Genomic DNA, 27679 nt, shown 5'->3' with positions numbered 1-27679 from the left:
GCCGAATTCAGCAGATAACAGAAGACTGACTGGGAAGTTTACTTTTCACATGAACACCTCTATACCACAGGTACTTGCGTTACGGTAAGATAGCGTTACATTACAGTTACGGTAGTAATTCACAATCGTCAGAAAACTAACTCGAGAACTAAGTAAAATCACTAACCATTAGTTCAGGAGGCGAATATTGTTTGTAACAAAAAATTACAAGTCGCGTGCGATGTAACTCAGATAAATAATATCGTATTTCAGCTTCAAAACATTAATTAATATTCTGCGTAAAAGACAAGGGAAAAATTTCTTCGATACCCATGGTAAATCACGCAATAATTACATTTGCATTACATTTACACAAAGGGATCCCAAGTAATTCAAGGAAAGTCCTGGATGGGAGTGTGTATGGCATGAATCCACTTCAAAACTCGCAACGTCATTTTCGGCAAACTTTGCATTACATAAAAACATCTAGTTCTGCAAAGATTTTCTAGCTCTGCCAGATCTCTAGAGTAATTGGTTTACCATAGTCAACACTTTTAAAGTTTTATAGATGAAAGAAAAATTAACATGCAAGTTTGAAAGCAACAAGTCAAATTTTCCCCGCCAGACAACGAAACGACGGAACGCTATGTCGCGATAAAGATTGAATTACACTGTACAATCAAAAAAAATGTGAGAAAGCGAAAAACATTCTTTTCAGGCAATCATTGTTATGCTTTGCAGGCCAAGATTCAAGAAAGATGTCAAAGACGAAATTTTTCAGCTACCAAACGCACGAAATGTAATCTGAAACAGATCATGCAATCGAATTGAATTCAAAACATTTTACCCAGATACTGCATGTTCATGCTCAGGGCTCAAAAAAACCCCCGTCCGGTCGACTAAATTTTTGATAACGATTTTGACAAGAAAAGGTAAATTTTAGGCTCAAGGGTAATCAAGTGTTTAGATGAAGCTTGATTACAATTTATTACAATTTATAGCGTTGTTTTGTTGATCGCGTGACGTGCGCTCACTGCTCAGAAGTGGTTGCCTAGCATGTGATCAAAATCTGCCCCGATCAAATTTCTTTCCGGGATTAAAGAATAGCCACGTTGGGCTCAAAAATGCTGTGTTTATTACTTAAAATTTTAGCAATTTTCTGCGAGCATTTTGCAGTTTCTCTGTACAAAACTTAACTCAACAACAATATATTAAAGCTGTAGAAATTGTACGCGAAAAGAAGCCGCATATTTCTACCGTGAAAACGAAGCCAGCATTTTTGATGCTAAAATCCAGGTAAATCTCTGTTTAGGGCGAAACATGCAAGTTTGCTGGTGATAACATACTTGGGCACCGCCGCGTGAAATGAAAAGTGTTATATTATTAGAAATGGATGAGTAAGTCATCAGAATACTTTCAGAGTTCCTGGAAGATGACTTAAAGTAGTGTTTCTTTCAAACGAAGACGTTTTCCGTCGACTGAAACTATTTTTCATTCACCCAAATGAAAAAATATGCCTTCACCAGCTTTTTCAAATTCGACATTTTCACTTATGCAATCAAATTGCCTTCAAACTATTTTTCGTAAATTACGGTAATTCATGACATTTCTAAACAAATTGAACAGCGCGCGCATTTAGGTAAAGTCTATGCTCGTTGGCACTTAGTGTTAGCTACAACTAGTAGATATGAATAAATACTATTGAAAAAAAGAAGAAGAAGAAAAAGAAGAAGAGGCATTCAAACAAGTGAAAGAGCGGTTACCGGTCGTTTCAATACATGGATGTACTTGGTTTACAGAACTAAGAATATTCACCCCCAGGTATTCACCCAATTGTTTTTCTTTTTCACGCGCAAACTATACTTCAAGTGGTTGAAATTTTTGTGTAACTTCAATGCTTGAGGTCATATCGAAACGACTTGTATCAAAACAACTAACTTTATGTCGGAACGACTGGTTTCCTATGGCAAACATGACTGTTAACAAAATAAGGGGCTTCGACTGGAAGCTGCATTACTTAATAATCTCAACTGACATAAATTTATAATCAGTCCAACTCCAACATCAAAACAAACAGTTCATGACAGATTTCACTAATTTCTTACATGGAGCGAAGTAACTTCTGTATGGAGCGAAGAGACTTTGACTATGGAGTGAACTGACTCTTGGTTGGGGCGAAGTGACTGGGAGCGAAATGACCATGGGGCGAAGTGACCGTAATTGAGTTTAACGAATAATTTAACACTCGTTTGATGAATCTTGATAAAAAATTGCCCAACGCTACAAGCTTACCTCGTCACTAGAAGTTTTTCGTTTTTTCAACGCATTAACATCCTTGTCTTCATTGCTTCTTTTTCCAACAGAAACCACTTCTGAGTCGAAAAGCCCTGCGTTCGTTTCAACGAAAGCCCTTTCCTCTTTATTAAGGTTATCTTCGTTTTCTAAAAATTGAGAAAATGCAATTGTCATAAAACCTTTAAGGACAACAATTATAGCAAAAACTTGAAACGCAGCGAAACATCAGTAAGGTCCGTTAACAATCATCGAGAAAAAGATCGGAAAGGGCAAAGACTACTTACCATCTGTCGCAATAACCATAGCTTCTAGCAGTTTGCCTCCACTTTTGACCGTAACCATGTCTCTTGTATTTGGTGCAGTCTCCAAAAACAGCTTCCCTGTCTCTTTTGATCGAAGTTTTTTCGTTTCAATAACGCATGTACTTTTGTCAACAGCAAAATACACAAGACACAGTTTTGGAACTTTGGTAAGGTTGCGTAAAGCCATTACGAACCTCTAGTAACAATCAAGCACAAGGCTGTAATCACAGTGATACTCTTTTGCTCATCTCAGGCTTTTATGCCTGAGCAATAAATGATTTATATTCAGTCTTTTGTCTTCTTTTAGCCACCCCTAACAATAAGTGCAATAACTACGAGGTGCTACTTTGATAAACCATACCTTTTGAAGAAGGCAAAATTAACAAGTCTTTTGCCGGCGGAAGCAAAGCTGCCGTGGCAATGTCCACGCAAGTACCGCTTTATAAACTTAATAAGTGTTGACAAAAACACGTGTTTGAGATCGTTCACGTGTGGACGGCAAGCCGAAAACGCTAAGTTTGCAACCGTTTTATAAACTCGCATTGCAAGATTTTTTTTCTTTATTTTTATTATTTTTAGAGCTCAAAAGGAATTACTTTATTTTCATGTATTATTCTTTAATTACAATTGGTTAAAACTTCTTGAAAAACAGCCAAAAGTGAAGGCAGAGATCTAAAAGTGTTAACTTTTGTATCATTTCCGAATCATTGAATGCTTTTTGCGGTCAATGTGTCCTTGAAACAGTTCATGAAGCTTATGTCGGTTTGAATGTCAGACAACTCGCCCCCTGGACAATTCGCCCCCAATATAAAAACACCTATGTTACGTTGGACAAATATATTTTTATGCTCAGAAGGTAATAATTTCTTGAAAGAAGAAAGTTTGTTTTTTAAAGTACATTACGAGACCAAGACTTACGTTTGTAGCCTTCGATTGTAACGATCGCGTAAACACATAAACGTGACCATTTCGTAATCCAGCCACAACATTTGAAGTAATTGAAGTGAAACAGATCTAAATGTTTATGTTTTTTTGGTTTGAAGCGCGCGCGTGTTTTCTGAGAGGTAAATTACATATTCATGACACTTGTTCACTTTAAGAGGCTCCATACAAAAGTTACTTCGCTCCGTACAGAAGTTACTTCGCTCCATGTAAATTAGTGAAATATTAATTGTTGTGAACTTTTTGTTTTGATGTTGGAGTTGGACAACACAAATAGCTGAGGTTAAGGTCGTATTCCGAATTTTCAAATAAACAAGTCTTTTAAAGGTCGGCACGTTGTGCTGAAAAAAAAGTCTCCCCTTGAATTAACATAAGTTCACACATTACGCGTGGGTACGTGTGGCAAGAAAACAACAATACAGTTTTGTGCAACTACACGAGCAATAAATCAAATACACTTTGAATCAATAAAAAGGTTTTGAGGGTAGTTTATTAAACAACGCGCGTAAAGCAATGGATGGTTTTTAAAGTTTTTCAAATACGATCGCTACAAGTGAATTGCAAACATGTCTAGCCTGCGAAACACTTCGCTCCTGGCCCGAGTGGCGTTTCACGAGAAAACATCAGTCATGCAAATACAATCTTGTTAGCATATATACACTTGAATAATATCATGGAGCGAACTGATTTTTGGTTGGGGTGAAGTGAATGGGGGCGAAATGACCATGGGGCAAAGTGACCTGATACCGTGTTAACTAGTGATAATAGCACGGGTGCGTGTTTCCTGAGAGGTAAGCTGTCCTGTGTCTATCCGACAGGCCTGGGTTGATATTCCCTGGGCTCAAATATTGCACATTCGATATGGCGGCTATGTTTACGTCTGCGATCAAAATTGTTTGTTATTTGCGTCTGGTGTTTGTTCTTTCACAGCGGAATACTCCAAAACATAAAACATAAACAGTTAGATCTGTTTCACTTCAATTACTTCAAATGTTGTGGCTGGATTACAAAATGGTCATGTTCATGTGTTTACGCGATCGTTACAATCGAAGGCTACAAATGTAAGTCTTGGTCTCGTAATGTACTTTAAAAAACAAACTTTCTTCTTTCAAGAAATTATTACCTTCTGAGCATAAAAATATATTTGTCCAATGTAACATAGGTATTTTTATATTGGGGGCGAGTTGTCTGGGGCGAATTGTCCAGGGGGCGAGTTGTCCGGATTGGGTTGGTTTATACGTCCGCAAGCAAAAAGGATTAAATAAAAACTCGAAAGCCCAACACTTTTTCAAACTGGATTGTTTTCAGAAGCTTTTCCCGATAAGATATAAGGAATTTCTGACGTACTAGTCTTATCGGCATTTCTAGATTATTGCCGTATTCTTGGTTCGATTAGGCCATTTTCAAACGTCTTGCTACTCCCTTGCTAAAATAAACCGGCTCGACTGTAGAACGACTCTAGCAAGGGCCTCGAGTGGTTTTCAGAGGTCAAATTTAATTCAGCTGTATTAAATAGATGCTGTCGAAAACAAACCAAAAATTAAGAAAACGATTTAGCCACCTAGAAAAACGTATTCTAACAGGGATCCTGACTCTCCTGATTGTTTCAACCTTATGTGTCGTAAATTACCGCGGGCAAAATCAGGTGTCATACTAAGGAAATCGTGGTAGAGAGCACTACAAAATCAAAATCTTGTTACTTTGTTAGAATTAAACGTTTGTAGTCTGAGAACAGTGCTGCCTGGTTTTAAATTATGGCTTCGGGCTTGAGAAACAATACCCACACACACTTGTAAGTTTACAAAACCTTACATTTTGTTTAATTACTTGCAATAAGTCTTCAACCACATACATTAATGTAAAAAACCGAATAAATAGGCACTGTATCTTTACGAAGATAATTTTACAATACTCTCAATTAGCTATCAGTCACTCGCAATAAAGTTAACAAGTTCTCAATCTGAAACAGGTGGAGCAACCAAATTTTCGGTTCCGTCGCAACAAAACTCTCTGATTTCTTTATAAAGATACTCGGCACGCTCCTGCTGATGCCTTGGGGACTGACTATTTCGGGGAGCTGACCAGGTTGCGGGAGCTGATTTCTGTTTCGGAGAAGGTTAATGGCCTTTTCTTCCGAGAACCAGTATTGCTTGCAAAATACAGTTCCTGGGAACTCCTTGTCAAATCGAAAATGATAATATGATTTAATGTTAGGTAATTTCTTGTAGAATTGTCCTAGGTAAGTGGCCCAGTCATATGTAGGGACACGAACTGTTCCGTTGTGTAAGCTGACAAACTCGGCAACATTAACTGAAGCAGATTCTTCGACCGTCCTGGCAATGTCAAACAGAGATGAAATAAAGGTACACCTTGTCTTTTGCTTGACTAAACCAAAACACCAGTCAGGGGCAAACTTTGTGTGTCCGGGCAACAGAAAGTCATAGTTTATACTACTGTGCAGTTCATTGTTTACACGCCACAAATAGTACCACAAAAACGGAGAATTTTTGTTTTGGGCCCCGCAGTTGTCTGCATGGATTTGTGTGTGAGTCTTGCCTAATCCATTGTGCTCGAAGAAGTAATGGACGTAAGAAATTGTACTGTTTGCTCCTTTCCCCGTCAAAACGTTTTCGTCAATAAGAAAATTGACTTGGCGTGGAATTGCTTCACAACATACACCGAAGAGTCCACATTTTCTTGGCGTCTTAAAATAGATTGGCCCTGGCTGGTTAGGATTTGCGGGATAGTGCAGCTGCTGTGTGTAGTCGTACGAGTAATGTACTGTTCCATTGTATGAGCAAGGTCTCTGTCCAAACGCAAAATCGGCTTCTTCAAGATGTGCTTGAACGTGGGCTTTCGTTTCCTTACATACCATTTTGTAATATTCTCGTTCTCCTGAGGTTAGACAGAGATGTTCTTCTTGTCTTCTGACCGCATCCACTTTCTCTGCTTTAGGTAAATTGGCACTTTTGTTAATCTGACTGTTGTTTTTCTGGCATGTCCAACATAAGTCAGTTGCAGGCCGCATAATCAAAATAAACGGACATAGCTGATTCCACAGGTCGCAGAATTTTGAATAGCCCACTGATGTTTGTCCCATGCTCGTACAGATGTCGAAATACTTCTTCCAAAGACTGTGTTTTGTGAGGTTGGACGGTAACAGCTTCACATCAATCCTTTTGAAACCCGGAACACGTCCAGGGAGAAGGAGGGCTTGTTCCTCAGCTACATTTTTAATGAATTTGACAACTTGTTCCACTGTTTTGGTAGACGAGGCACTACTCAGAAGCCTTTTCGAGTTTCCATAGGTCCGCAAGGTCAATCCATTCTTCCTGTAGTGCTTAACGAGACTGTGAAACCGGTAGGATTGAAGACAGTGCAGAAATAGGAAGGTTTTCTTGCAAATTCTTTTTCCGTGGTAAAAGAAGCACATTCTTGTGCTTTGGCGATTTTTTTCCACTCTGCCGGAGATGCTGGTTTCGTTACAGTTTAAGGAACTGTGAATGATTCCCAGTATGACCAGGTCCAGTTCAGCGGATGATAGTTCATTGCAGTTGTTTCGACACTCTGTGACATCATCTAGGCTCAGCATTGCACTACATGCCATCTCTCCCACGCCCATTTTACATTTACAGGTTTCGGAGTAAAATGCTTGCACTTTAGCATGTTCGGTTTTGTAAATTTCCATGAGCTCGACAGCATCATCTCCCGGCTCATCTTGATCAGCGACGCCTTCGTCGTCAGAACTGCTGTTGGAGTCTGAATAATCATCCTCTTTATCCTCTTCCTCGACCTCTCTCGTTTTGAAGTACATTTCCTCGATACTTTCTAATTGATCTAAATCTTCCGTTGTGAAACTTTAACAGTGAGAACGTTCCGTTGCGTTGCACGCCATGTTTACTGTGTTGTGTTTTAACGTTACAAGATGTCAGTTTCAAGTAACTATGGTAACGAACGGAAATCATACCCCATAATAAGACACGTTTGCAGCAATCGAAACACTTAGCTCGCAGTCTGTTAAAAGCACGAGTTTTAGGTGAGTGATTTATCTCTCTTTTGTGGTGCCAACTACAAGCCTTATGTAGTATTTAAATAGTACGAATGCTTGATGTTTAGTACAGTGTAATTATGCGAACATTTTACACACAGAAGGAAAGTAAAAATCTTCAATGCTGTTTTGGCTTTGTTATGTTAGTTCACAAGACGAATTGTATCGACAACAAGTTACATTTTTTCAAGAGCCGCATAATGGTCTTGATTTTTTTCAATAATTTACGGTCCTGTTATTTCATTTCTCATCTTTCAGCGTAAGGTGCGAGCGCTTGTGCTTGGAAGAACTTTTTACATCAGGCGCCTTTTTTGGCGACCGTGATTCAATTTTCATTAATTAAGTAACTTTCACAGCGCTGTAAGAGGCTTTCTTACTTAACCTCTTCGGTGCTACCATGCCATATCGCATGACTTTAACACGCTATGAAGCGTGTCTTTTAACACGCTGCAGAAAATAAAGTCAATAAAAGATTTAGCGTGTTAAGACGTGCAAAAGAAAAGCTACCGTGACACTCTTTGTTTCCTTATTAAATATGCGCATATGCGTGTCAGATGTCACGCTTAGCGTGCCGTGCCATCACACGCGTGCCCGTGCTATCACCATTATGTGGAAATCCTGTGGAGGGTCACATATAGTTGTTGATACCTTTGCAAGCCTTTGACCATTTCTTCTTATCTTCCTCCAGACAAGGGTAAATTTCCAAAAATACCGTTTTATTTTTTGTATTCTAATGGTGTCGAAAGGTTCCTTTCCCTTTGCCCTGCTAATATTTTTGTATTTTATCTCTTTGTCCTTAAAAAACTTTTTGAATAGCTGAACACCGAAATTTGTCTCTGAGCAAGCTTTATTTTTTCACTTGACTAACATATTCATATCAATGTCAATTACTTCTGAAGATTCACCCATTTCAGGGTAATCTGCAAATGCCTCGCAATCCCTTAAATCGTTTGTGTTTATCGTTAGAATTTGATTTCCTTGCTGGGTTGTTCAGGGAGATTGTAGGAAAAATTGGGGCTCACATTTTCTTGGCAAACATTCTGGCTACATTCAAGAGATAACTCCAGTATGGCTTGTTCAGGTGTGCCCGGGGTTAACATGGTCAACAATCCTCCATGTTGTTCAGGGACATCCTGGGGGTCAGATTCACATCCAGGTTTATGAGTGAGAACAGCCCTTTGTGTTACCTTGCATTTCGCGTTGGGACTTTTCAATTGAACTAGTTTTGGTAAGGATCTCATTTGTCATGGTGAGGTTTTGATGTAACAGTGTCATAAGGTGACTATTCAAAACATCAACCACCACACTTTCACTGTTTCATCAGCCTTTTCGCTTTCTTCAATGATTCTGTCCACTGTGTTTTTAATTTCGTTCTCAGCCTCCTGTTCTGAGCCTGAGTCTTCAAACGTAGCCGCGACTTTTCTTTTGTTGCTCTGATTGTCCGTGTTCCTTGCTTGACACTGAGAAATTGAACACATTATGATATTAAAACCCAATGAAAAACAGACTTATCCCCCTCAAGTTGACAGCTGATGATGGCAATCGCACTTCCCGCAAGCCTAGCCACAAATGAAATTAAGCCTTTGAAGATCTGGGGTCCCAATACCCCCTGCCCCAACATCACCCTCTTTAAGGTATTCCTGGAGGCTAAAGTGATATTTTTGTTTTGCCAAAATTTTTTGTCCACTGGAAGATAATTTTCAAACACAAACGTATGCTAAGTTTTAGGTCGGAAAAACCAAACCCGTCTGAGATATTGGCATGCAAAGTTTTGTTTCTATGTAGGTTTTCGCGGTAAAAATACGAAAAATGTCCTGCTGTGGATATCCCAAAGGATGGTCTTGTTGACAGCTCAACACAATAAAACCTGGTAATCTGAAATGTTGCACCCTCTTTGATTGTGATGGCAGCTGAGGAAGCAGTAAATGCGCTCGACCATACTTTCAGAGAGAACAGGTAAATAAATCGCTTCGTGTACTGAATTTTGTTGCTTTTCTGTACTTGTTAAGAGATTTTCAATGGCTTTTTTGTCGTTCAGATTTCAGGGAACTCCTCCTGGCCTGGTGAGGTTGCTTTGCGGTTTTTGGCAGAGACTAGACGAGACTACGGAGCAGGCAAGAAGGCGTTTTTTTCGCCAAGTATTCAGCATATTGTGGGTAAGTACCTTAGTGACTTTTGTCCTATGATCTCCATGAGGACCTTTGATGCCGTGCTTACCTCTTTATTGCGATTTCTGCCTTTGTTTGGTGCGTATTTGAAGGTAATGTATGATGTCAATCTTCCACGTGGCAGTTTTGTATGTGGTTTATGGTCTTGATGGAGCCAAGTTTTCACTAGCGACGGACAAATATAATCACTAAACACAGAAATGTAAAAATGTATAGAGTTTTCTTTGTTGTTTGTGCTTGCCCCGTTTCTTAGTGTTTATATCGACTTTTATGTTGACTTGTGTCATTCTGTTTTGCTGACCGGGTATCTGAGTAGCCTATAGTTTACTTGAAAACCGTTTCATTTTTCCCATCATTTTGGTGCTTTGCCTCGTGTGACAAGGTTCACAAAACATGTTTGTGAAAAGGTCTTTTTTTCCTCAACAGTTTGGAAACAAAATTGGCGTAGGCTGGTTTTGGGGGAAAGCCCTCCCGACTTACGTGTATCCAGATTGCCTAAAAGAGGTAATGCGGACCATCATAAATGCATCACTGCGGGATTACCCAAATCCCGAGACGTCAGCGGTGAGTTTTTTTTTGTCTTGTTATATCCACACCAATTTTTCTTAAATTAATGGTTCCCTTTGAGCAAAATGTAATTTCTTTGCTTTTATCTTGCCTTTAGGTTTACAGGGTGACTTTGATAGACTTGCGGGATGCAAGATGGCCCGGAGATGCCTAGGTGCATAGGTCTAGCCCAGGAGAAGAATTTTTTTATGATTGTAATTTCAAAGAATTCTTTTATTTGTAATAAAATGATGTGGAACAAAATGACTCTGTTTAAAATCATGCACAAATAATTCCATTCACCCATATAGACAGCATCAATTCCTTAGGAGCAAATTGGACCTCTCGTGTTTCTTTCAATTTAATGCCATGTTTACTAGTCACATGCTCCAGTACCACAGGTAACACTTTCAATGGATGTATTGCACTCCCATGAGCCACAAAAATTCTCATAACCAAGGAGTGGGGATATAATACATGGAGAATGTAGGTAATGAGCACTCAAAAGCGTGATTTTTCAAAGTTTCCAGGGACCCAGGGGACCATACCCCCAAGCCCCTAAGAATAATCACACCCACCCATGCAAAATCTTCCCTAGGTACCTATGCTTCATTTTGATACCCTGAACCTCACCCCCAAGAGAAAGGTGGAAAATGAAGATGAAAAATTTGTGGACTTACAGGACAAGCTACATATTCAAAGTATCACTAGGTAAAAACTTGCACATCCAATTTTCTGGCCTACTCTTTGAAAAATTTAATTCTCTATAAAACTCAACCTGTCATCCAACCTATAAAAATATAATCATCCTCACAAAAAGGAAGTTAATACAAGTAATCGACATTGAGTAATAAATGGAACCCATGATTGGACTTTATTTTTGATTTGATCAGTTGATTAATGCAAGGCTTTCTAGCCATTCAAAGAGGCCTAAACATTTTCGAGTTCAAAGAAATTGCAAAAATACTTTCTGCAGTCACATGAAAACTGCTCTACAAAATTTTCCAATGAATAGAAAAATTCAAAGTTAAGATAATAGAATCTATTACTCTTCAATTTCTTTTTAGTGGTACTGATTATTATGTACTAGGATCCACTAGCAACTCAAATTTTGTACTAAAATATAATGCAATGCTGTATTTGTGTGAAAAAATACTAAAATGTTGTGGTAAGTGCTTTGTATACGGCAAATTATTATTCATGTGACATAAAGTTTCACTGAGGCTTGTCATACATGACACATTACATGAAGCTTTCCTTACTAGGTACCAGGAGGGTAATATCATTGATAATTATGCAATTTCTTTGTGACCCCAAGTAAACAACCTAAGGTTTCTTAAAATTTAGTTTTTATTTTTATTAGCTGGACAGTCTTTGTGGCTTCTCCTCAAGTGGGTTCTACTTCCACACCACTTGCATGATTTCCCACCCACTTCCACTTCAGCTCCTTCGGGTGCAGCAACTTCCTCCAGGACTGGTGGTGGTTGAGCTGTCCCATCAGCAATGGCAGTCTGGGTAATCAGGATTGCCTCTTCTTCGTTGACAAGGTCATCTTCATCATCACTGTATGAATGCCTGATCTGGCAGGTTTTCACAAACCTCTTCCTGTTAAGTGAAAAAAAAATGAGCATGCTGCACAAATAGAATTTCCTATGAAAGTGGCTGATAATGTTGATGCTGGTGACTCTTTCAGTATAACATGGGCATGGAAATCAGGAAAAGACAGCAATCTACTTACCTCAGTGTCTGTTCCTCTGTCCTGTTTATTTTCCGTTGCACACGCTTCTTTCCCTGTTCTGTTTTCTGCCTCTCTAGCCTCCTCATCCTTTCTTCGTTGTCACTTTCACACTGCAATTATATTATTTCAAGTCAATGATAGACCTAATTAACATGAGGAATGTAAAAGTATCCTCAGGCTCCAGTGTTACCTTATTGTTACAAATACATGTACCATGTACCTCCAGTCAAGGCAACAATATGCACTTATCTAACATTTCTTTAGCCTGTTCAAACATTCCTCTATGAAATCATTGGACCAGTGTTGGTATCTATGACATTATTTCAACATGATGGAGTTTTATAGTAGTAAATGAACATGGACACAAAAATTTTGTGATTTAATTGTACTAAAACATATCATTTGTTGGATTCCATCAAGTGCTGGAAGGCCCATTCTTGAGTACAGATCCACAATCCAGTGGTATTCCAGACCTCGATTCTTGTAGCACCATGTCATGCTGGCTTGAATAAGCCCAAGGTTGGTGCTGCCTGGTAGGGCTTTTGATGGAGGTTGATGTCCTTAGCCCTAAACTTGGTCAGTACACTAAATGTGGATTCTGGCAAGTTGGAGTGGCCCTTTCCCAAACCAGGGTCTATTACTTTCTCTGCCTCCTTAGCCCGCTCTCCACACTCAATTCGATATGCAAGGGCATGAAACTCACATTTCAAAACATGAATGGAGTGATATGGCTCCCCAGAACATTTAAGCTCCTCAACAAAACCCTCTCCATCAGTTTTACAACCCTTACAACTACATTTTGTTAAGGGGTGAAATGAACAGGAACCACCTTCCCACTGATGGATGTCCCTGCAGTGGTACCTACCCAAGGTAAGCATTGTTTCCCTGTATTTTTCAGTTCCCTCCTAGCGTGAACCAAAGCACAGTAATGGTTTCGCTTGGCACTTTGAATAAACCGAGGGCTATACATCCACAGACTGGCTTGTTCCTTGTGGCAACAAAGACATGCTTTTTCCCAATACAACAGCACTTTACTGATGCCATATTTGGGAAATCCCCTTTGTGAAGGCTAACAAAAGCTGAAGAAAATGATGTCATCTTCTGCAGCTCCTGAAGCTTTTTCCCATGGGCCTGACCTACATGCCCTCCACACAGCATGATCTTGGATTCCTGTTTATTGTCATATGAGTATCTAAATCCCTTGGCTGAAGATGAATCAGCATCTTGCCAATTCACTTCAACCTTCATTCCCTCTTCCTTTGCCATAGCCCATAACAACTGGGCCAAATGACCTTCTGCGGCCTTGGTAGTGCCTTGCCACAAATCCTCATTGCATATTCTGTCAGCACCCCTCATTGACAGATGCCCATAAAACAAAAGACCCCCGTTATATAATTTTTTATAATAAAAGTACAATTCTGACTAAAGTGTCCCCTTATCTGCCAGCAACCATCACAGGTGGTTACAGCACGATGCCAACTACCCAACTGGTCACTTGAGATGCTCTTCATCTGAAGTTTTGCATCCTTGCACAACTCTTCTAAAATCTCCTTGATGTATGTTAGGGCAAGATCCACTACTTCTAGAAAGGGCTTTTCTGATACTACACCCAACCCTGAACCTTTGCCTAAAGTTTTCCGATAGGAGGCATAGCCATGCCCACTGATGAAAAAGGACAAGGATAGGGCTAAGGACACCAGATGATGCCTTGACTCTGCAGCTAGTTGACTACTGATGTAGTTTATTTCTTCTTTCCAGCAACCATTGCAACGGAACAAAAATTTCATTGATCCTCCCAGACCTTTTTTCTCAGAGGCCACAAGTACAAGTTTGCCTGAGGGAAAGTTTAGCCACAGTTATATTATAGACTAACAACGTATAAGTTGAGAGCATGAAGACTACATAACTGTGACTGTATTTATTTTATATGTCACACAAATATATCTGTTTTGGTTTTGCAGCAGATTATTTTAAATTTGAAAACAAAAGTAATTGAATTTGTCCACTACATGAAGTGACAGGACTGTAACGCCGAAATTTTTTTCTTTTTTGTTAAAAATTGCCAAATTAAATACACCTACCACTTCCCCTTTTGCAAAAAAATATAACCATTGCAGAGACAACTTTATAATGGTAATTGAACTGAGTGGAGTGCAATTTGGTCTGAAATCATACGCGTGATTTCAAAATCGAACGAGCGCGTAGCGCGAGTTCGATTTGAAATCACAAGTATGATTTCAGACCAAAATTGCACGACATGAAGTTCAATTGCCACTTTATTAGATCCATTTTGAAATCGCACAGTTTTATCACCTTAATTTTTAGACTTTTGGTGTATTGTTCCAGTAGCCGGTTTGTTAAAAAAAAAGCGGAACCGGAAACGCCTTTACGTCTCATTTAGTGTGCAAAGCGATGTCATGTGACGAAAACTCATCCGAGCATGACAAAGAAACAAGCGGTTTTGAAGTCAGAACGAAAATAGTCTGCTTCAGGTATAAAAGTTCAATTCTCGTCGCTTGAATCAATGATGGAAGGTCTTACTTTCTTCTGTGGTCGAGGCTGAGACTTTTCATTGTCTTTGGAGAAGGAATTTGAAGGTGCATCCTGCGTAATTCTGCGATGGATTTCTTTTGAGTTGTGAAACTCCCTTGAGTGCACGATGCCCAGTGAATGGTACGTTTTTTTTCTTTCATACTGTTTAATGGCATGATTTTAAGGGAGTCCAGCTCGTCATCATTTCCGTTTCTTTTTGTGACCTCGGCGAAGGACTCAATACTCAGGACCTTGTCAAGTTCTTGCGGCGCCATTTGTTTCAAGATATTTCCAAGATGGCGGGACTAACACCAGCTTCGAAAGACGTTCATTCATTCACTGTTATGTGGAGCGGGGTGTATTTTGACTATGTTTATTCACAGCGACAGAGTTGAGCTCTTTTGTTGCTTCGTTTGAAACTACCAGAAACCTGGAAACATCTACCTTCTTGAGATGGCCCTGAATTTGTTGTTGTGTGGTTTTCGTTTGTTTATGTTTTACTGGACTCGGTATCATACGGATTTTGAGCAGATGTTGAAGAAAAATCGCCAAAATATTCATCAAAATGGACACTGAAAGTTGGAAACTTCCATTAAAGTAGGTGTTCAGCCTGAAGGAGCTGATAATCGTCATTTAGAAACTGTAATTAATTACATTCGTCAAGTTTTTTGGAAAAAAACCACAATAACAACAAAGTTTTGGCAATACTAGTTGCTAAATTCTCCACACAATGGCTTTTTGCCTTTCATTTTCCTGAAATTTTATTGTTTACTTTAAACTAATATTGAAATCTGATTTGTTGTTTTGTTTTACTGTCCCATTCTCAATGGCTGAGAAAAAGATGCGATTTAGAGCAAAAACTAGTGCGATTCGTGAATAAATCGCACCATTGAGAGCCAATCAGATTGCAAGGATAGCCAGTGATTTCAAAATGGATTTAATAAACAGATATAATTGTTTGATGGAGAGTGAAATAATTTTTCAATCATTGAAATGGAGCACAATGCTTATCAGCGACCAAAAAAAAATATTTACAGGGCTATATATTTCCAAAACCATTATTGCACCTGATTGCATGCATAACCCCACACACACAAGTAAAATTTACCTCTACATCTTCCTTCCTTTGAAGGGCATTTAAAATAGGCATTGAACTCATGAACAAAAGAAATAATGCTTGACATCGTGGCCACAAACAGTCCTTCTGGGATACGGATGCTAAAAGATAACAGGAATTGTAGGTAACAACGTTTTGGCAGAGTCATTGTAATTACAGTAAACAAACTCGCACTGGAAAATCATCGGTCAAGGTTAGCTGTTTTCACATAAAATTTGTAGCTACACAAGCTAACGAAACATGAATAAAAAATTTCACTGGAAAGCACCAAGGGGAAGTGAAGTAAACGTATGTCATGGACGCTTATGTAATGAGAATGTATTCATTAATCACAGATCACAGAAACGTGAGAAAATCTCAAAGCTAGACAAGACAACTAATCGAGCCATCAATCTTCAATGAAAAAAGTTATGAAATTGAGACGGTTTGTTGTAAGCTACAAATCAAGATACAAGTAGAAGTCTCACCATTCACTATTGCTTTCCTCACGAAGTTCCTTTAGTGGTGGTTCATAGTCAGAGTCATCATGGGAAGAATCGGTCGTTGATTTCTGCTCTTGTTTGGCGTTGACAATGGTTTTAGTTGTTTGAAAGGTCTCCAAGACCCCTTCATCTCTCAGTTGCCGTTCTACATCTTTCGCACTTTTTAGTGTCTTTCCACCAGGGTTTGTGTAGCGTAGGTAGACCTTAACTCCTGAGGACGACTCCCTGTCCTCCTGTTTTATCGTCCAGCCAGCTTCCCTCAACTTATCCAAATCTAGCGCAATTCTTAATTGTGTTCCAGAACCACGAATTGCGTTACCCTTAGCCACCTTCGCCGCTTTCTCGCTAGTTTCTCTCTGTTGCTTTTCAGCAGCATCACTCCGACTACTTGTTTTTTTATTTCGTTTTTTTTCGCTATATTCTCTCGCGCGTCCTATCTTTTGCTGGCTTCGAATGTCAATTCTCACATTCACACTGTCAACACTAACAGTTGGATGCCGTCGCGGGTGCCGTTGCTATGCAAAGGTGTTATTGTTTGTAATTGCTTTTTCTGATTGGTTTCATGGGAAAAATAGCACCCCCTACAAGGAAAAAAGGGCCCAAAGCAGGGCCGTTTTAGGCAATATACCACTGGAAACTATTATTTTAGGCATTTACAAGATGGCTGCTGAGGAAAACAACGAAAGGAGAGCTTTCTGACTGGTAATTTTCAGACTAAAGCTTGATCTCGTGTCTAAATAAATGGTATAAATAAATGTGGGAGATTGTTCATTTCATTTTCTTTTTGTAGGTTAATCGCTACGACTTAAAACTTGGCAGACAAAAACTATGTGAACGGACTTTTTTGTGCGAGTACGTCAAAGGCCTTTGAATACAAGACTCATAGAAGCATTTCCATTTTTATAAGGGTGTGAAAACATATGTCTAGATGTAATTTTTTCCTGTTTTCCTTTTCTTTGACGTACTCGCACAGAATTTTAGTTTTCAACTTCGTGCATAAATTGGCCAAACCTTTCCAACATTGAAGGAATATTCTTTGAGTTATTTTGCAATAATCAAAATAAGAGGGTTTCGACCACGCCCATTTAAATATCAAATTTCAGGGACTACATTCTGGCTGAATAAAATTATTTTGTAAACTAAATACATAGAACAATGTTTTAGATGTGAAAATTTGATCATTTTTGAGCTAATATTTTTACTGATTTGATGCATGCAAATATGGTAGAAAAATATGCAAATTAGCCTCCAGGAATACCTTAACACGTGTGTGTAAGGTTCTCGTCTAACTGGTAACATATGTACATACAGTCTTATCCCCCGAGGGAAACTTGCACCCTTACAACACGCTCTCATAATTAGCATTTTTAGGTACCCATACGTAATCAAGCCCCCTCACAGAAGAAAAATAGGAAGAGAAATATATGAAATCTTTCTACAGAGTGAAAAAACTTTTATTTCTTAGGTTTTAGGTGAGCAGAGTAAATTTGGGAAATACACAAGTTTCTCATTATACAAGTTGAAAATCTTGTTACAATTTTGTTTTGGGAGTGACTTAACTTGGGGCAATGGTGCAATATAATGGGGTGACGAAACCTGAAGCCCAGTCTTTTTTACAGTCTTAACAGTCTCTCGCTCTTCTGTTTCTCTTTTGTTGATTCAGTGGTGTTTTATTTTGCCGCCAACAAATATGTCCTCTATGGAAGTTAGCCGTAGTTAACAGTAATGATGCACTACTGTTAGTGAGAAAAATGAGCAATTACCTTTACAGATGGTTTTGGAAAAATAAAACTCTGTAATCCAAAACTCAGAATATAACATTGTACACATGGCACAAGTATTGAGAAAAAGGTAACCCAGAAAGAATGAAATGTGCTTACCATCCAAGAACAAAATCTGGCAGCTATGTGGATCGATTTTATCATTCTGACGGGAGGATGTGAAATACTGAAAACGACCGAGTATCAAATGGACGCACTATTCTGCCTAGGTGAATCTCTATGTCAAGTTTGTCATCAATAGCCCTAGGATTGGTAATGGCAGATAAAAGATTTGTAGATGAAAAATTCTGATGACGTCTAGCATAATCAATGGAAAAACCAAAAGGAAAGCCATTGAGTAGGTATTGCTTGGGGTGAGCAGGGTACCCCTCAAGGTAAAACCGTAATTTATCAACTATAATTGGTGAGACAGGGTGGGATGGAGCGGTGGATTTGTTAGATGCAAATGGTCCTGCTCATCAGGACGCATTTTTTGGCAGATTTGATTGCTGCTGGCTGGGAAATTTACAGTGGTTTGCAGGATGTCAAGTTCCACATTTGAAACATTCGTGTTTGAAGTTGCAGCCTGAACACTTCTCCCAAGGTGAAATTTCCAGCAGAATCCAGATGGAAAGGGCTGCTTAGAATTCTTTTTGGTGCAATTCTGAGGAAACTGCAGGGGCTGTTCTGTTCATGTGGTGCGCCTGCAACCACAATTCCCAATGAATTGATCCCAGGGGAAAAGTGTTTTTTGTCGCAAAAAGCGGAAATTTTCATCATAACAGTGCCAGTGAGCGTTCTTAGTGGCCAGGTCCCGCACTGTCTTGCTATGTTTCCTTAAGGCGGTTGTGTCGTTCGGAAACCAGACAGTATAAATCACTACAAAGGTTTGAAAGGCTGTAATCCATTGATCTATCGTGGCTATACGTTTTGATTTTTGTGCTGGGTCAAGATTTATGACCTGCCGATCTGCGGATGGCGACGCCTGGACGACAAAATTGTACTTTGAATCGTTTGCATATGACCTCTAACAGGTCCCAAAATCGACATATTCGTTTGCCCAAATTTTTGACTGAATTTTGTCAGAGATTCAAGAGGCCAGTGGAACAGCCATCTGTTTATGCACAAGCTCGGGCGGGTCAATAGCGCTGACCAATGGATCGGATACAACAGGTACATTATGAGCGGTAATATTGCTATTGTTCTGATTAACTAAAAGTGAATTGTGCTCACCCGTGATGTCCTGAATCACAGCTGCCACTGACCCCTTTACAGAGGCAGCTTGATAAGAGTTCTTGCTGGAATCTGCTGGAACATCTGAGAAAATCCCCGCCACTTTTAGACCCTCAATCACAGCACCTGAGATGTTGGCCACTACATCCTGTAATGGTGGAGACTGTTGGAGAGGTTGTGCACTGGTCAGAGAACCTATTTGAGTTGGCTGGGATGTGCAACCTCGAGTGCTGGGGACTGGGTCGAGGTATGCTGGGTGGATAGTCGTGTTTCTGAAGCTCTCCACAATTTCAATAGTTTTTAACGCTTTATGGCATATGCTACTTTAAATCTTAAAAGGAAAAAGCGTGGAAGCAATTCCAGTCCCTCCGACAACGAATTGAGGTCTCCGGAAGAAAAAAGGGCCAGAGATAAGCCTTTGAACATTGACTTGGTGTCGTCTTCAGGGAACAAAATTCTGCAGCAAATAGAAATGACTCACGACCTTGGTGCAAAAGTTGACCTCATTCTTTCTAGTCTTGAAGCAGTAAATTTAAAACTTGAGTCAATTAATGCTGTGGTTGTTAGCCTAGAAGAGAAACTGTGTAAGGTACAGGGCAGAGTGGAAATGCTCAAACAAGATCAGGCAAAGTCGAAGGACGCCATTAAAGATATGCATGATGGTCTCCAAGCATTGAATACCATTGTTGAAGCAAGTAAGACTGCTGGTGATAGAGTTGAGAATTACTGCGATGATAAATACAAGGATCTACAAGATCAATTGTTGTACGCGGAGGTTTATAAACGGCGCGAGAATCTTCGCTTTTATGGCATAGAAGAGAAGACCGGTGCTAAGGAAGATACCCACTCTGTTCTTCAAGAATTATTTGTGCAAGTGCTGGAGATTCAGTCAGGAGAAGTTCAAAAAATTGAGTTCCAATGGGTGCACAGAGTAGGAAAAATAAACGCAGATGGAAAGCCGAGAGTGATAATAGCAAGGTTTCTGCGTTATCAAGATTGATAATTTATCTTTTCCAAGACGAGAGTCTTTTGAAAGATTCTCAGTTTGGCATCTCAGCGGACTTGCCGAAGGAGATTGTTAAAAGGTGCAAGGAGCAGTTTAAGAAGTTGATTGAGGCAAGAAAATCCGGTAAGCTTGCATTTTTCAGTTGTGCGGAGTCCGACAAGCTTTATATTGACAGAGTTTTAGTACCGTTATGAACTGACACTCATGTTTTGCTAGTGAAATTTCATTGTCATGACATCAAGATCTTTCTCCATAGTCACTTAAATTTACAATGGTATGTTAGCATAAAATAGCAATGTCAAACAGTATATTTGAAGATGGTCAGGGTATGTTATGTTGACTATGTGAATTTCATGTTTAGGGTTACAGGGATGTTATTGTTTATCGTTCCACATTAAGCGTACATTTAAGGCCATAAGGTGATAGTTTTTCTTTTTTGGAGAGTTGACATCCAACGTGAATTGCGGGGCATTCACCATCTTTTGTAGTTTCAGTGTCCTGTTCGGTTTTTTTTCGATTCGATCCACAGTACCAAAGCAGTTTTTTCTGGCTACTGTAAAATATGTTGTGAGGGTTTCTGTGTCTTGTGTCGCATTTTTATTTTTTGTAAAGTAATTTATTGCATAAAATTTTGCTCTTTGTTAGGTATAGGGTCAAATTCAAATTCAAGGTCAATTTCTCTCAAAACTGGCTTTGCAGCCAACGAATATATTTGTTTTGATCGGTGGAATTTAAATGGAATATTATGCAAATATGGCTCCTAGCAATATTAATTTTAAATTATTGTCGCTAAATGCTTGAGGGATTCAATCTTTTGAGAAGCGAAAGGCATTGTTTGGGTGGTTAATGAAAGATAGAGCGGATATTTGTTTTTTGCAAGAATCATATAGTACTCCTGAAGTGGAGAAAATCTGGAAGTCTCAGTGGAAAGGGGAAATGTTTTTCTTGCATGGTATGGAACATAGCAGGGGTGTCCTCATTCTAATTAAAAATTCTTTAGAGTTCGAACTTAAAACTATAAAAGTGGATAAAAATGGCTGTTTCATCATCTTAGAAGCAAATGTCTAGGATCATCCCTTTCTCTTTGTTAACTTGTATGCCCTGAACAAAACAAACAAGCAATCTGCATTTTTTGACGAGATCCGTAAAGAATTGGATAACCTTTGTCTAGTGGAAAATTGTAACATTGTAATCGGTGGTGATTTTAACATAATTCTCCACCCTGATCTGAATGGAAATGGCGGAAACCCAAAACGAAAAGAATCGGTTAAGTGCATTGAAAACATCTGCCTTGCTAATGATTTAATTGATATATGGAGGATTAGAAACCCAAATGTAAAACGTTTTACATGGCGTCAGAAGACACCCATGATCCAAAGGAGGCTCGATTTCTGGCTAGTAAGCAATGCTATGCAGGAAGATATTGATAATGTTGATGTCATTTCATTGCTTAAATCTGATCATTCAGCAATTGTGCTATCTATAAATGGAATTGAGATTAGATCCCGTGGTCCCTCTTTTTGGAAGCTTAATTCAAACTTGTTAGATGATAAGGAATGTGTCTTTAATTCATATGAAATACCCATTATGGAACGATGAATTCAAAGAAGTTACAGATCCGAGGCTTTTCTGGGATCTGATGAAGTATAGAATTCGCCAAGAAAGTATTTCTTACAGTAAACTGAAAGCCAAAGAGTGACGGTCAAAAATGGCAGCATTAGAATCTAAGCTCAATGAAATGTGTGATCAAGATCCTTTGCCAGAAAATATGAACACATTTGAGGTTTTGAAGACAGAGTTAGCTCCAGAATGATTACATCACCGAAGGGGTAATGTGAACCCAAGCCACCTGGTACGAGCAAGGAGAAAAAAGCAACAAATATTTTTTAAATTTAGAAAATTCCAGAGGTAAGAAAAGTTCAATTCGGAAGATATCTAAGGAAGATGAATCCTCAACATCAAATCCTGAAGTGATTATGAAAGAACTTTGTTCCTTCTATTCTAACCTTTATAGAAAAAGTATACATGAGAATTGTGAAATTTTGACAGATTTATTTATGAGGGATTTACATCTTCCAAAATTGACCTCGGACCAAAGAGTAAGATGTGATGAAAAATTATCGGTAGGAGAATGTTTTAACACTTTAATGACATTCCAAAAGAACAAAACTCCAGGGAATGACGGGCTCGCGATAGAATTTTATTTAGTGTTTTGGCCAATAGTAGGCAGGCATTTGATGGATTGGTTAATTATGCACATGATCATGGCGAGCTCTCCAATTCTCAAAAACAAGCTGTAATTACTTTGTTGGAAAAGAAAGGAAAGGACAAAAGGTTGATAAAAAATTGGTGCTCAATTTCCCTAATCAATGTGGACGCCAAAATAGCTTCTAAAACTTTAGCCAAACGATTGGACCCAAACTTACCTGAGTTAATTCAATGCAGTCAAAATGCGTACGTAAAAGGAAGGTCAATTTTCGACGCTGTAGGAACTTTTGGCGATATTTTGGAATACACCAAACATATGAAAATGTCAGGCATTCTTGTTGCTATTGGCTTTGAAAAAGCGTTTGACTCTTTGGATCATACTTATCTTTTAAAAGTTCTCAATGTCTTCAACTTTGGGCCATCTTTTATTCAATGGATCCGTACTTTGTATTCAAATATATCAAGTTGTATTATCAACAATGGTTTTACATCAGATTATTTTACAGTTGGTTGAGGTGTGCAGCAAGGAGATCCACTCTCACCTCTTCTTTTCATATTAGGATTATAAATTCTGGCATGCAGTATTCAAAAAAAATGACAAGATTCAGGGTATTCAAATTGGCAATTCTGAGGTTAAAGTGTCATTTTTTGCAGATGATTTGACCTGTTTTCTTGGTAACAGATCCTCATATGATTGTTTACGAGAGTGCCTTAGTAAATTCTCGGAATGTTCTGGTCTCAAAGTAAATGAGGAGAAGACTGAATTTTTTATTTTAGGCACAACGAATTCAGAATTTGAGACGTTCCCTCGTGAATTTAAAACTTCGATTAAAATTCTTGGTGTGCATTTTGATTATAAAAATGTAAGGAGAAAGAAAGCCAACTTCGATTCTGTCCTGAAATCCATCAAAAAGGTATTGAATATTTGGAAGTGGAAGTGCCTGATGGTCATTGGTAGAATTCAAATAGTGAAATCATTCACCATATCCAAAATTATGTCCAAGGCATCTTTAATTCCAGTGTCCAGGAACTCATTAAAGAAGTTAATAAAGAACTTTATTCGTTTATCTGGATGGGCAAGGACAAGGTCAAATGTTCAGCTTTAATAAATGATATTGAAGATGGCGTTTTAAAAATGCTGGATCTTGAATCTATGATCTCTGCTCAAAGAGTCGTGTGTAAAGAAATACGTTGAAAATTATGAAAGTCCCTGGAAGTATGTTTTGGATTTTTATCTGAAGAAAGTGGGTGGAAACGCAATTTTGATAATTGGACATTATCCATTACTCTTCCTATCTTCTACAGAGAGTGTTTGCAAGCCTGTTCTTCTATAACAAATTATGACTTGTCATCTTACGAAGGGTTAATGAATCAAATTATCTAGAACAACAAGTATATTTTAAGTGAGGGTAAATCCATCTTTCAGTCGGTTTTCTATAATTTAGGAATTCTTGAGGTTGGCAACCTGGTTTCTAAGAAGGGTGTATTTCTCAAAAGTGACAAAATTCTGAATTCCTCTTTTTCCCCTTGTTACTCCTTTGCCCTAATGGGTGTTTTTGATCCTATCCCAAAGGAATGGCGTTCTACAATTAAAACAAACCCATATTGTGCTCCCTCTCCTATGGATCAAACTTGTTTTGAATTGATAATTGCGGGTAAAACGAGCAACCTTGCTAATGTTACATCTAAGTTGGGCTACAATGAATTTCACTCTTTGAAGCAAACTCCTGCCACTGCGAAAGCTAAAATACCCTGATCTTACCATTGACTGGAAAAAGTTGTATTCTTTAGCTTTTGAAACTACGTTACACACCAAACTAAGAGAATTCCAATATAAAATTTTAAACCTGATTATTTTCACTAATGAAAAACTTCACCGGTTCAAAATGGTAGAATCCCCTTTATGTGCCTTTTGCAATGCAGAGGAGGAATCCCTGGAGCATTTATTGTATTTTTGTGAGTCATCGAGTTTCTTTTGGAAAGAACTGTTATCTTGGATTGCAGTGGATGCCAATATTGCACTTAATGCATCACTGTTAGATATTCTTTTTGGGAAATTTGACCTTGATAAAGATTTTCTTTTAGTGAATCATATTCTTTTGCTTGCTAAATATTTTATTTATACGTGCAAGCTTTTAAAAGTTATCCCATCACTTTTAGTCTTCAAAGCTAAGTTAAAAGCAACCTATAAATTAGAATTATATATTGCAAAAGAGAAGGGAATATTACTAAATCATTATAAAAAGTGGGATAGCTTTGTCTTGGCTGTCTTGATGCCTTGCATATTTATAACTTTTTTCTTTGTTGTTTGAGCCGTTTTTACTTGTATTTCATTCATAGTAGTCACACCGATACACAACAACAACAACACCAAAAATCACGTTTTGTATCTTGAATGTTGTAATCTTGACCCTAGGCACCTAATATTTTACTTTAACACAGTGCAGTAAATGAATGTTTTGAATGTAACTTATTAATTTTTCCTCTTAGTTTTTGTAGTATTTTGTTTTTCGTTTCTTCACTTGTATTGTTATTTTATTTTTAGTACTATATTGTAATTATGTCTTTTAAATGGCAAGAACCAAATAAAATTTAAAAAAAAGAAAAGAAAAAAAAGCCTTGAGTACTGGAGGGGCTGGCCCTTGGGTGACAGTCGAGGTAGCTGTTGTTCTGGCCCGTTTGGAATGCGGAGCTCCTTTACTAGCTTTGAAGACTTTGCAGGGCATTTCTGGAGGTGTGTGCCCGATGCAGATGACGTTACAGGGCGGACATGAACTCTTGAATTTCCACGGGTCATCACATTGTCTCTGAAAGTGAAGGAATGGAGAAAAATAAACAGAATGTAGCTGACAGGGGACGGTTATGTGACAAAAGGATGAAAGCAAAAACAAAATAGGCGTTGGATCCAGAGGGGCATCCAATAAACCCAGCAGGTATGCACACTCCCAAAGTGGTTAAGCACAGCAAAAATGGTGAAAGTCAATTAACTATTGAAACAGCAACATGTTTGGCAGGCTCACAAATGCAAAGCCGCTGGTAGGAACATGCTATAATGCCACAAAATGTGGAAAGGGAAGTTCCATATACATTTATGCATGTGCTTAAACTGAAGAAAGGGAGAGTAACTGCAACCTAAAATAAGTTGAGGGCATGATCACCTGATCCACCCTGGGTGACAATGAAAGCAATGACAGCGAAATAGATCACTGAGCACATAAAATGGCACCCCTTTAACTCCTTTAGAGAGCATATTGACCCTTATGATTGAGGTGGATTTCATCCCTACAAAGTACGAGAACATTAGGCTTACGAAGCCTTTTGTGGCACCAAAAAGTAGCAAAAGGTAGCATCTTCTAAAACGACACCAAGGTACTGATTGAGAAGTGCAAAGCAATCACTGTAATATGGGGTACCCTGTGGACAGAGAGCATGGTTTATGGGTTGACATACCACAATGAATTTCATACCATATTGGTCATGCAGGAGCTGCAAAAGGGACTCTATGCCCACGTGTTCAGGTCTGGCCTTGTTAGGGCTTTGGTCATTTAAACCTAGCACTAGAATTACTATTTCAGGTTTTAGGCGGCTCACTACTGACAGGTTGAATTTACTCAGTTTATGTACTGTACAACCTCCAACACCATGATGATTTACATGTCACGACCTGGATAGATTCCTGGGCAAGGAATGTGTGAAAACGATGGACAAAGGAGTGACCCATAATAAGAACCGGGGGTGTAGGAGACATGACTAGAAGAAAACAAGAATGATGTACCCAACTGAATAACGAAAGATAGAACGACGGGGACAGTTGAACAGTCGCTGAGTGTGTTTGGTCTGGAGACAAAGAGGACGAACTCAAGAAACCTGCCATGTCTTTGTTTTTTCTTTTTCTTTTTTTTTCTTTTTTTTTTCTTTTTTTTTTTTTTATTTACCAATGACATACGTTGCTTACATTAAAGTTACTTACAGAAGAATAAAATATCTACAATTAACTTACAATCAAAAATAAATATATAATTAGCTTACGATAACAACTCTACAATATACAATGATGAGGAACACACTTATATATTAACTAACAGTACCGAGATTATTTACTAATAGATTATTCACATGAAATATACAAACGCGATTACATTGCTCACAAAAATTAATACTAACAATACTACAAAGCTTGAAAATTAAGTGATACAACAAAAGGGGGAATAATTTGATTAGCTTTGTGCTTTTAACAATGCAAAAAGAAGAAAGAAAAAGAAAAAAAACAGTTACAGTTGTCATGCTGTTCAAAAAGTTCAAATAATAATAACACCATCTACGTGATTAACAAAAAAAATGAAATAATACATAAATTAATTTGGGATTAGTACCCACTTTTTTTTAAAATAATCTTTCTTTTTGATCTTACTTTCCGTTTCATATTTGATGGCAATTTTAGTACGAAATCCATGAATTGTGGGTTGAATTTGGCATCTTCTGCAGTCCCATATAAGTAGGTTACCAATGATTATAAAATAGTTCAGTAAGTTGAGTAAAGGGCATGGTTTGGATAATATTCCAAATAAAACATCTTGGAGGGAAAGATGAACCTGCTGATTTGAGATTTGGTGCCAGTAACCTTGAAACTCACTCCAAAATCGTTTAACAAAGGAGCAATGATAAAGTAGGTGGTATAAAGTTTCCGGTTCTGCCTTGCAAAATGAACATAGATCGTCTGTTTTAAAGCCTATTTTGTGTAATTTTGAATTAGTGTACAGAATAGAGTTGAGCACTTTGAATTGAAATCCTTTCACATAAGACTCAAGAACAACAGACTGTGGCAGACTGAAGATTTGTCTCAGCTGATCGATCGAAAAGTTAAAATCGTTCTGCAGTTTGTTTATGATATTAGGCAATTGTGCTATTTTGCGAACGAGAAGTGAGTAATAGTCTTTTGATTTCTTTTTTCTGACGTCAAAGATGTTGTCGTCAATAAAGAAGGATGGAGGAGCTAAAGATGGACAGGAAATGATATTCTTTAAAAAGGACGGTATAGAATGGCGAAGGCCAGCCCATTGCAAATAACTAATATTGGCTATCTTGTCAGACCAGTGGCTGAGTGCGTCATTTATAGTTAAATCAAAATGTAGGTCTTGGATACGAATCACTCCCGCCTCAAAATACTTTTTGTAGAAGACTGGTCTTTTTTCGATACGAATTTCCTTATTATTCCAAATAGTATTTTGCCAATCTCGTTGAGAGGCAAAGGAATCACGAAACTCCGACCACCATGAGAGCATTTCACTGTAGAACTGAGAGAAGATGTTGTAATCCTTTATAT

General features: G+C 38.4%; 2 protein-coding genes and 1 pseudogene across 2 annotated transcripts; 2 read left to right on the top strand and 1 right to left on the bottom strand.

Annotated features, from left to right (window-relative positions):
• The first annotated feature begins 9584 nt into the window (after positions 1-9584).
• Positions 9585-10480, top strand: LOC145501141 (uncharacterized). Its single transcript, XM_081480697.1, has 3 exons — positions 9585-9722; positions 10161-10298; positions 10399-10480. Exons 1-3 carry the CDS (start codon positions 9585-9587, stop codon positions 10453-10455), a joined length of 333 nt encoding a protein of 110 aa, XP_081336823.1. The 3' UTR covers positions 10456-10480.
• An 886-nt stretch (positions 10481-11366) lies between these two features.
• Positions 11367-13805, bottom strand: LOC145500250 (uncharacterized; annotated as a pseudogene).
• A 5645-nt stretch (positions 13806-19450) lies between these two features.
• Positions 19451-26611, top strand: LOC145500249 (uncharacterized). Its single transcript, XM_081479758.1, has one exon. It carries the CDS (start codon positions 19453-19455, stop codon positions 20140-20142), a length of 690 nt encoding a protein of 229 aa, XP_081335884.1. The 5' UTR covers positions 19451-19452; the 3' UTR covers positions 20143-26611.
• Positions 26612-27679: the final 1068 nt, after the last annotated feature.

This window comes from Orbicella franksi, chromosome 10 (genome assembly GCF_964199315.1).
Source record: "Orbicella franksi chromosome 10, jaOrbFran1.1, whole genome shotgun sequence".
Taxonomy (NCBI): Eukaryota; Metazoa; Cnidaria; class Anthozoa; order Scleractinia; family Merulinidae; genus Orbicella; species Orbicella franksi.
Note: the sequence above shows the minus strand (reverse complement) of the source record. Positions and strands in the feature narration are given on the sequence as shown.